This window comes from Callorhinus ursinus, unplaced genomic scaffold (genome assembly GCF_003265705.2).
Source record: "Callorhinus ursinus isolate GAN/ISIS: 27379988/994484 unplaced genomic scaffold, GSC_fseal_2.0 scaffold10, whole genome shotgun sequence".
Classification (NCBI taxonomy): Eukaryota; Metazoa; Chordata; class Mammalia; order Carnivora; family Otariidae; genus Callorhinus; species Callorhinus ursinus.
This window is the reverse complement of record NW_027397072.1, coordinates 39181771-39192687: the sequence shown is the minus strand read 5'-3', so window position 1 is coordinate 39192687 and position 10917 is coordinate 39181771. Positions and strand designations below refer to the sequence as shown.

General features: G+C 47.6%; 1 protein-coding gene across 3 annotated transcripts in view; it reads left to right on the top strand.

The window, feature by feature from the left end:
• SMYD1 (SET and MYND domain containing 1) overlaps positions 1–8202 on the top strand; it is a 39237-nt gene extending 31035 nt beyond the window's left edge. For all 3 annotated transcript variants that reach the window (XM_073897433.1, XM_025867627.2, XM_025867626.2), the window contains 4 exons: positions 523–615; positions 2172–2335; positions 3350–3518; positions 4246–8202. In XM_073897433.1, coding sequence (XP_073753534.1) covers positions 523–615; positions 2172–2335; positions 3350–3518; positions 4246–4404 — 585 coding nt within the window. In that variant the 3' untranslated portion in view covers positions 4405–8202. The remainder of the gene's footprint in view (positions 1–522; positions 616–2171; positions 2336–3349; positions 3519–4245) is intronic.
• The last annotated feature ends 2715 nt before the right edge of the window (positions 8203–10917 follow it).

Genomic DNA, 10917 nt, shown 5'->3' with positions numbered 1-10917 from the left:
CTCCCTGCTCCACGGGGAGCCTGCTTCTCCCTCTGCCTCTCTCTGTCTCTTATGAATAAATAAATAAAATCTTAAAAAAAAATAAATCAGTGAGTTGAGCAAAGACTAAAACACAAGGGCATACCTGTGCAATATGTGGTTGACTTGAAGTAATGAGGAACAATGGAAAATATTTCGGGTGATAGAATGAAAATCCAAAATGCCAAAGAAAATACCACAGAGATCAAGGTCAGATTCTGCCCTGGGCTCCCAAAACCCAGGCATGAGCACAAGGTGGGGAATGACTGGCTGGCAGCAAGGCTCCAGGGCTTGGTCAGTGGAAAATGCACCTGAGTCAGAAGCTTGATGGAGGGAGCTGCAAAAGCTGTAGGGATCTGGAGCAGCATGTATGGAAGTGAAGCATTCAGAATGAGGAAGGCATCAATCTTGCACAACACTGAATGTCAAAGATGGCAGCTATTCAGAGATGCAGTTGGTTGCTTTGTGAAGAGATGTCTAACTCATCATCCCTCTCTTTCCCAGCCATCTCAGGAGGTGGTAAAGGAGATGATACAGTTCTCCAAGGATACACTGGAAAAAATTGACAAGGCTCGCTCTGAGGGTCTGTACCATGAGGTAAGAATTCATTTTTAGAGGGATGGGTAGGGGAAGAGAGCAGAATGGTTTTCTGGCAAGGTGGGGAGATGGGGTGGGGTGGAGATGGGGAGGCTATCGAGCAGGTTGTTTTTCTGGAGGATGTCTGTTGGTTTGGACTGTGACTCTTCTTGCCTTTAGTGCCTCTTAGAGGTGTGTTCTTAGTGATTGTTCAGCCTACTGAAGCTGGGTTTGGGGAGAGCACAGGCAGCCTGACAAATGTCCCCGGGGGATCTGTGATATCTCAGGTTGGCATCAGAGGTGGAGGAATGGAGATGGCAGTGGATTGCTTGCTTTTTCGTAATTGAATGCATGTCCTGGCTGCAGTTTTCAGTCTCTACTGAGCATTCAGCCCCGGCTCTCAAAGCAGCAGGAATTATCAACTGGGTGTACACTAGAATCGTTGAAAAATCCTGATGCTCAGACACCGACCCAGGACAATTTTATCCAAAATCTCTTGGGGTGGAGCCCAGACGTCAGGACTTTTAAAACTTTCAAGTGATCTCAACAGGCACCCAAAGTTGAGATCCCCCTGCCAAACACTGATCTGCAGAGCATTTGCATCAAATTCACCTGGGCAGCTTGCTGCAAATGCACAGTCCTCTGTCTCACCCCCTCAGATGTGATTCATCCAATCTGCAACAGACTGTGAATCCAAGCTCTTTAAACATCTCAGGCATGTAGCTAGGTTTGGAAGCCACCAAGGCATGGCAGTGTGAGAGATTAACTTGTGTTCATTTCTATCTGCTTTTCCTTTATCTTCATCCTCCTCATTTACTCATTCATTGCACATTTTTGAGCCCTTAGTGGGGTGACCAACACAAGACTTATTCCTCACTGGAACCAATGCGACATTCTCCTGGTGGGTCTCCCAGCCTCTTGGGAGCCTCCCTCTCTGCCAGCTCATCTTGTACACTTCCCTTGGGGAATGATTGTCCAACATCACTGTGCATAAGGACCACCCAGGTACAGATGCCAGGGTCCCTCCCCCAGATATTTGGTTTCACTTGGTCTGGGGCAGGGCCCAGACAACGCTGTTTTTAAAAAGGTCTCCAAGTAATTCCAGAGCCCAGCCAGAGTGGAGAATCACAGGAATGGTGGTTAAGATAAAGCACAACTGCTTAGTTTGAATTCTTGCTCCATGTTTTACTACCTGTGTGACTTTGGCAAAGTACTTACGCTCTCTGTGCTTCAGTTTTCTTATCTGGCAAAATGGGAATATTAGTAGTACCTATGTCATTGTATTGTTGTGAGAATCAGTCAATCACTCAGTCTCTCCCTTTCATAACTCTCTGCCACCTACTGATTATGAGAACACCTCATTTTGCACGTTGCCGTGTCAGCCACGTCTCCCACCGGTACCGTCTTCATCCCTACTCTGTAGCCAAATAGGACCGTTTTGCTATTCTGATTACAAACCGGTGCTTTTCCTCCCCGTCAGCAATGTCCTCAACCTTAAAAGAATGAGTGTCCAGTGTCGTGGTGGTGCTCCCCTATGTGAGTGCAGTGGTAATGGACAGGGCCCGTGTCTCCTCCAGGTTGTGAAATTATGCCGGGAGTGCCTGCAGAAGCAGGAGCCAGTGTTTGCCGACACCAACCTCTACACGCTGCGGATGCTGAGCACTGTTTCCGAGGTCCTCTCCTACCTCCAGGCCTTTGAGGAGGCCTCGTACTACGCCAGGAGGATGGTGGATGGCTATATGTAGGTAGCAATGCTGGGTCTCAGAAAGTACCCTGGAATGTGTCTGTTTCAGGGCTGGCATGTAGACGGCACACACGTTGCTACGTCCCCCTCCTGTAACCTGCAGCAGGCATCAGTAATCGATCGTGGTCCTCTTTATCTTTACCACTGAGCCTTTTTACCATGGTGCTCCGAGTAGTAGTGACCACATCATCAGGGCTGGTACCCGACATGAAACCTATCTGTCATCCCTGGTCTTTCCCAAATCCTCCAGCTCATCTATCACATGGGTGGCGTCTCCTGCTTTTAGTTTTCTTAAGGCTAAGTCCCGCCTGATTGTAAGTGCTTCAAGAAGTTTCTCCCCCTAGCAGTCAGCACAGGCAACCTTTTCTTTTATTTAAAAATGAATGAATGAATGAGGTGTTAGCCATCCTTGCTCACAAATTATAAAATGCAAAGCCCTTGCCTTCTCTCTGCCAATGTCTTCTCTTGCCTTCCATGTCCTGGTTGGCATGTAACTTTGTATCTTTGGCCAAATGAGTAAGTTGGCACAAGCAGGTTCCATTTTTTTGAGAGAATGTTACTCATAAACAAAAGCCAGGAAAATTAGTACGATATGCTAAAAGGAAGCTCTGTTAGGAGGGTGCCAAGGAGGTGAGACTACAGTTCTGTCCCAAGAAGGACATTCAAGTTCTTTTTATTCCCCTGAACTGCTTTCCGGGAAGAGGGCTGGGGTGTCCCTGAGAGCTCCCCACTTCCTGTTCTCTTGTGGAGTCCTGACTCTTTTGCCCATGAGGAGTTGGCTTCATGGCCCAGGGCAGTCTCAGCTCCCACAGCCTTACCATGTGGGGTGTTTGGTAACTCCTCCCCTTCTCTGTGGCTCAGTCCCTGCTCCATGGGCTGTAGATACCTCACAGCACTGGTGGGAAAGCAGATGGACCAAGTCAATGAGAATACTTGGTGAGTTGTCAAATGCTGTGCAGATATAAGGAAGGTTGGGATTATCTGTGACAATTATTTTCTGTGTCCCCACAGGAAGCTCTACCACCCCAACAATGCCCAACTGGGCATGGCCGTGATGCGGGCAGGGCTGACCAACTGGCATGCTGGCAACATTGAGGTGGGGCACGGGATGATCTGCAAAGCCTACGCCATTCTCTTGGTGACACATGGACCCTCCCACCCAATCACCAAGGACTTAGAGGCAAGTAGCATTTCAGGGCCTGGCCTTCTTTTCTGTTCTGAGCTCTCTCTACAGATGGGAGCTGGGTTCTGGACTCTGCTTTTGGAAAGTCCATAGATTGCCCACTGGACCAGAAGGGAATTCAGAAATGCTTTAGTCCAACTCGTCGTGTTTTACATCTGAGCAAACTGAGGCCTGGGAAGGTCTTAGCCTGGTCATAGTCACATAGCGAGTGGATGGCAAAGTTGAGGTTTGAAGCCTGAGATGCTCCAAGCGTGGATGGAGAAAGCCTACCCAGCAGTGTGCATGCAGGCACATACATTGGAAAATGTGCTGCATAGAGTGGAGCTGGGGAGCACAGGCTCTGGAATCAGACTGCTGTGATTAAACTCCAGCTTCACCACTTTCTAGCTGTGTGAGCGCACACATGGAATGTATGGGCCTCAGTCTCCTCATCAGTAAAATGGAAAAAAGGGATAGGGTTTTAATAAGGGTTCTGTGAGTTAACATGTGAAAAGCAGTCAGAACGGTGCCTAGCAAATGACGTGCTCTTAATAATTGCTGGTTTCCTTTGTGCTTTGAAGAGCTGGTTTTTTTGAGGGTGACGGCGTCCAAAGGACTGTCCAAAGGCAGTATGGTACACGTAAAGAGGACAGACTTTGGTGCCATAAAATGTCTGAGAAGGCTAACTTTATGACTAGTACATTAAGCCTGTCATCACTGTTTATGGTGTGTCTGTGTCCCAAAGGCCATGCGGGTGCAGACGGAGATGGAGCTGCGCATGTTCCGCCAGAACGAGTTCATGTACCACAGGATGCGCGAGGCTGCCCTGAACAACCAACCCATGCAGGTCATGGCTGAGCCCAGCAATGAGCCAGCCCCGGCTCTGTTCCATAAGAAGCAATGAGGACCTGTCTGGTGGGGGAGGGGCATTGTGGCTGGGGGACAGGGGAGACATTCTGGAGGTAGTGGGTTTCTGGGAAGACCCTTGATGAGGAAGGCAGAATAATGTTCACTCTTTTTGCTCTGGGAATGTACTGTTCTGTATTCCTCAGTTCATTTTGGTTCATTTAAACTTAGTTCAATTCCCAATTGAACTCTATCCCAGCCCAGCCTAGCCCAACTTACCCTGCAAATATTTATTGGGTCGAAGGCCCTAGGGATAAAGAAACTTCAATTGTAGTTGGGGAGGCAAACTGTTAACAATTAAAGCACAGTATAATAAATGCAATGGTAAACTCTATAGGGGGGTGCAGTGACGGGTATATGTCTGGTATGTGGGGGTGGTGTGTATGCATTGGGAAGTGTGTCATGGAGGAGATGACATTTGAGCTGGGGGTAGCAAGTGCCTGGAGTCTCAGATGGCTGCTCACCTATCTGTGCGTATCTCTGGGCCTGCTGGTCTTACTCATGGTCTAGAATACTCCGGTCTTATCTGACGAGGATGGGTGATGTTCAATTTCCTCAGGTTAGCGTGGAATTATGAAGAAGGGTTTGGACCATTTAGGTTCTACTCAGAGAACCAAAACCTCTTAGTAAATATGACAATGAGGTGAATATGCAGAAAGAGGTGGGGCTTTGCCCTAGCCACTTGAGGCCCCAGTTTAAGGTCTGGATTCCAAGTATTATTCGGAAACTATTTCTAAAACACCCAGGAGGCGTCTCCTTCCCCCACCCTCACTGCCAAGCCTTGATTCCCTGTGATGTGGGTGCCACTTGGATGGTATCTGAGATTTTCCTGGCCATTGGCCAACCAGGATTGAAGTCTTAGCAGGATGAAGCTGAGGGAGAAATTTGGAAACATGCACACCTGATGGTCCTGGGTTCAGCAGAATTGGTTTTAGGGAATTTTATTTGGTTCCATGTGCCTGGATGGTCTTTACCAGCTTAGATGTAATCATTGGCCCCCAGTAAATTTCTGTTCTTAGTAAGGAATAATTATGATTTCCTTTGCTTAATTTCTTTCACTGCCCATGCCCTGGGACCTCTGCTCTTCTCACCAGGAGGAATGTCTAATCCAGACTCCACACGCCTATGTTAGGATCTCCTTGGGAATGTGACGACGAACTTGCCATCACGTCCTGGGAGGTTGCTGTGGTTTCCACCCAAGAGTGAGGGTCTTGGAATCAGCCAATCTAGTTGTCCTGTTATCTTCTGGAGTTCTAAAATTCTCTCCAATGTTTTAGGGGAATCCTGGAGCAAAGCTATCCATTTGGGAATGTCACCAAGTCTTCCATACCATCTGGGGCCACCGTTGACCACAGAGCTCTAGCTACCATCTTGAAGTGATCCCACCAAGCTCCATATTTATCATCTCTGCCTAAAGTGTTAGCTCCTCCAACCTCCCCCTTCATCCTCAGAACCATCTGCGGCCTCCCTCTTAACCTCTCCAATGGCTCTGCAAATGTGCCAAAAATTGACCCAAAGCTCTGTGAATGTGCTACCTCTTGGCAGAATACTCATACCTGGCATTCAGCTATTCTTCAAGGATACCCCCTTCTCTAGAAGCTTTCACAGGAAGACTGAAAGTCTTCTAAGCCTTCATACTAATAGGCCTAGAGATGGCACCAGCAATCTCCCAGGAACCCAATGCACATTCAAATGATCACTCTCCTGCCCTCCTATAAAACCTCCCCCCAAGCCTCTTCCCTTCTCTGTCACTGTCCTCTGCCATTCCGCCCGTCATTCTCCCATATTCATGGTCTCATTTTCCATCCCCTCTGCCTCAAATTTGGTGCCTTCAATGTCCACTTAAAAAATCGTCTAATCCTCTTGCTTCACAGATTCTCAATTTACTCAATGACAGATGTCTTTCCAGTTTCTTCACTAATACCCTCTCCTGGTCATAATTTCTCCATTTTTCATGTCTAACTTTCTGGGCATTGCTTCCTACCTTTTCACCTCTCTGTCTTTTTTCTCCACCCCAGATTACTAGATGACATCATGTATCCTCTAGTGTTTCACCCTCCTCCTGTCTTTACTTCCTTTCAGATAAGCCAATTCAGGAGCCCTCCTTCCTATCTGCCTATTCTCCCTTCCTGCCTGGCAGAGTCCCAACCCTGGGTTCATGCAGCTGTCTTGTTTTCCCTGTGTTGCTCCAGGAGATGCTCAGCACAGCCCGGGAGGGCAGTACCTCTCTGAACACAGGCACTTCTGCAGACTCTTTGCCCACCTCAGCTGGCCTTTGGGCACAGCCCAGAAGGGTTTCATGTGCCCCTCATTGGCTTTCTCTCCCTTTTGCCCAGTAGCAAGTTCAGGCCTTCACTCCTGTCCTCCAGTCTGGCTTTCAGCAGAAGCTCATTTCCTGCTTCATAGAGAAACAGAGGTCAGAAGATGGGACGCCCCCAATCCTCTTCCCACATTCATGCACGTCTTGTCTGTGCTTGACCTTTTCCTCCTTCTCACACCAGTGGAATGGGAACCCCTCTCCTCCCACAAAGCTAACTCTCCACCTGTGCTCTGGACCCCTTTCCCTCTGATGTCCTTGGGGCCTTGCTTCACCTCTAATTCCCTCCCCACCTTGGATCCTTGACATTCCTCCATCTGCTGCCATCTTCATCAACAAACATGCTGAGGATTCTTGGATCATAATCTTCACAGCTGAGTATTTTTTTTAAAGGACTTGTCCCTCATAGTTATTATCTGCCTTTCTTCACTTTCTTCAGTTTCTTCCTGAACACACTGCAGGCTGGCTTCCTGAACTCCACTAAAATGGCTCATACAAGGTCAACTCTGGTGGGTAGCTTTTAGTCCGCATGTTATTTCGCTTCTTTGCATCAGTTGACACTCCCAGCCCTTGATTTCTGGATATCATGTCCTTGTGATGATCCTCTGATGTATGTGGTTTCCCCATCTTCTTCCCTAACCCTGTTTCTCTACCTGCCCTCGATACATTGGCGTTTCCTGGGGTTGTCTTTGTTCCTTCTGGTCACTCTTGGTTCATTCTCATCTCACTCTGCACATACTCCCTGCATGAGCCCAGCCAGGCCCTTTGTTTAATCACCACCTTGAGTCTGATATTCTTAACTCTATATTCCCAGACCTTATTCTTGAGCTCCAGCCCCACATGCTCTCTCAAATGTTCTCCAGGCACATCACACTCAGCACATCCAAAATGAAACTTTCTCTTTCCCTTGTCCCCTCCCCCATATCTGTCCCTCAGCACACCACCCAAGAACACTTGACTTCTGCTCTAGTAAACTCACTTCCACTGCATCCTAGACAGCAGTCAAACCCGCTCACTCATGGGTCCCTGAGTGACTCACGTTCTCCTGTGCCTCTCGAATTTTAAAACATTCTGTCTAAAATATCTGAAACCTGTCAACTCATTCATCTTTAAACATCCAGTGAGGAAATCACCCCTTCTGTGAAGCCTTTCCCGAATGCCTTAGATTCTGCTGGCTCCCTGTCTGAGTCTCTCACATCACCCTCGAACCCCCCACCAGAGCACTCTCCTCATGACATTATAATTGCCTTTTACTTGTCTGCCTCCTCCACCAGATTGTGAGCAGGAGCTGTGTCCCTTTATTTATCTTTCTATCCCCAGAACCTAGCCTGGGTCCTGGAACATAGTAGGTGCTCAGTTAATGTGTGTTGAATGAATGAATAATGAATTTGCTTATCTCAGAGCAGAAGAGACTTGAAACTGCATCTTTTGAGTTTTTATGTTACAGCAGTCAACAAAGGCCATTAAATCGTCTGTATTTCCAAGCAAATATGTGTGACTTCTTTCTTTCTGACAGTCTGTTTAGAGCAGCGCTAATAGAACTTTCTGTGATGATGAAAATATATTGTGTCTGTGTTGTTGAATATAGTAGCCACTAGCAACATGTGACTGTTCAAGCTTGTGAAATGTGTCTAGTGTGAGTGAGGAACTGAATTTTAAATTTTATTTAATTTCAGTTTAAATAGCCAATGTGACTACTGGCTCCTGTATTAGACAATGCATCAGTATACTTTTTAAGATTATGGACACTGAGACCAGTGACATTCCTATCTCAGCTCTCCTATTGTCAGCTGTATGACCTGGGACTGGTGAGTACACCCAGGCCTATTTCTATACCTACCTACCACACAGATGTGCTGTGAGAATTAAGCTTTTAAAATGTGAAAGCCCTTTGAACGGTGCCTGGCGCATTCTAAGCGCTCCAGGGGCACTCCAGCCATGCTTCTGTCGATCCCTGCCCCTATAGAGAAAGTGAAGGTGAAGGGTTGGCAGGAGCAGCAGTGGGTGGCCAGCTCTTGAGAGCTGACTGTGCCCATCTCTTCCATACTCTGCATTCGGCAACATCACATTGATACCTTGACATTGGCCATGGTGAGAATATACTGGGGCAATCGGCTTAACTTTAGAAGAACACATTAATTTGTGCTGTTGGCGATCTCTAAAAATGGGGTTTGCTACATGGAAGTAACAGAACAAATAGTTAAAAACACCATTAAAGAAATCTTTACTTACTCTGGGGTGAAATCTGCATTCTGAAGCCTGTACCCTCTCAGGGCCATGCCTAAACAAATCCAAGACCTCTGATTACTCCACTTCCGACTAAGCCAGTTGCTCACCACACCACCAATGTATCGCAGACACATGTATTTAGAGCCAGATACCGCCACGGCTTGGGCCAATTGCTCAGGGTTTTCTTCTCTAACGGCTGCAGGAGAGAATCAGTAGAGTTGGGGCACACAGCAGAGAGAGTGGCAACATATCAGAGGGCAGTCAGAGAGGTGCAAGCCCCCTGTCCAAGGTGTGCCCATGATAACAGATGATAACATCCAGTGCGTGAGGAGAAACAGCACTTCTGGAAGCTCCCTTGCCTGCCCCTGGCCCAGCATTACATACAGATCACCCAATCTGTATGTAATGCACCCAAGAGTACCTCATCAGTCTCAGAGAAGAAGAACAGACAGCACGACCAGGGCCACCACATGTGTTCCATAACTCTGGCATGAACTCATCCTCATTATCAGCAGCCCCAGCTCAGCTTGGTCTGAGAACAGTCTGGTCCAGGCACAGGACTAAGGTTTCCCCAATGTCTTTAGGAGCTGTATTTGTGGCCTATAGTTGCTGTAACAAATTACTACAACCTCAGGGGCTTAAAATAACACAGTTATCATCTTACAGTTCTGGAGGTCAGAAGTCCAAAATGGGGTCTCACAGGGCTAGAATTGAGGTGTCAGTAGAACTAGGTTCCTTCTGGAGACTCTGAGGGAAGAATCTATTTCTGGCCTGTTCCAGCTTCTAGAAACTTCTTCTAGAATACCCACACTCCTTGGTCTGTGTCAGCAACCTTATCACTCCTTCTCTGACCCTCCTGTCTTCCTCTTTCACTTATAAGGATACCTTGGGCCCACTGGGGTAATCCAGGATAATCTCCCCATCTCAAGGTCTTTACCTTAATCACATGTACAAACCCCCTTTGCCATGTAAGATGACACATTCACAGGTCTGCAGGCCAGTGTGTGGACATCTCTGGGGTCATGATTCTGCCCCCTACAGCAGGCTTGCTATTAAGCCCTCAGAGAAGTCATTTATGCACACCTGCAAGCCGCTGAGCAGAAGACCGGGACTTGAATCTGGAGCTCCAGTATCCAGGAGAATGAATCTTCCTTCCCTTGCATCACATTGGCAGCCATGTGCAATTTGCCTTCTTTCTCTTCCTCATTCACCAAGACAGGGGTTCTAAGTGCTCACTAAGTGAAACACAGCCCTGTCTCACCGCCTTCCTCTGCCTGCCTGTCCTGGGCAGGTGTGGTGTGGTGGAATCCCTTTGTAGACCAGGCACCTTCCTGGGTATGGCAAAGAGCCGGGGGCAGTGCAGGGACCTACAATTTGAAGCAGAAGATAGTGTTCTAGATGTGTGGTTTGTGTCCTTCAGTGGTATTTACATTTGGCCTCATAGGATGGTTCTTTCTCCTTATTCACCATCCAGCTTGTCAGAGTGTGTTTCTGGAGGGAAATTTTGTCTTGCTTACAATGGTAGGTGTTCAGGCCCTTCGTACTGTTTATAACTGAACTCATCATTTCCCTCCAAACCACCCGGCATCCACCTAGTTCCCCAAGATCTGGGCTATTAGGTGCCTCCCTCTCCTTCACCCGCTATAATGGGCTTCTGAGCCAGTCTCTTCAGCCCAGCATTTCTCCGGTTCTGAAAACAGTACCGACTCACACTCTAGAGATTCTCCTCTGCGCTATGAAGTTCATAGGACGCTGCTCAGGACAGGTCGGCTCAGGACCCAGCCTGGACCTATCGTGGTGCAGCATTCCCTGACACACAATGGTGTGCTGGTAAATATTTAACAACACTGTTAAGAAGAGCCCAGAGTTGTGACATTTGCTGATTTTTATGGTATGTATACATACCCTCACCATGGCCAATGTCTAAGCTACCAAGCTGTATGTTGAGTTGGGAGCTGGTACTAG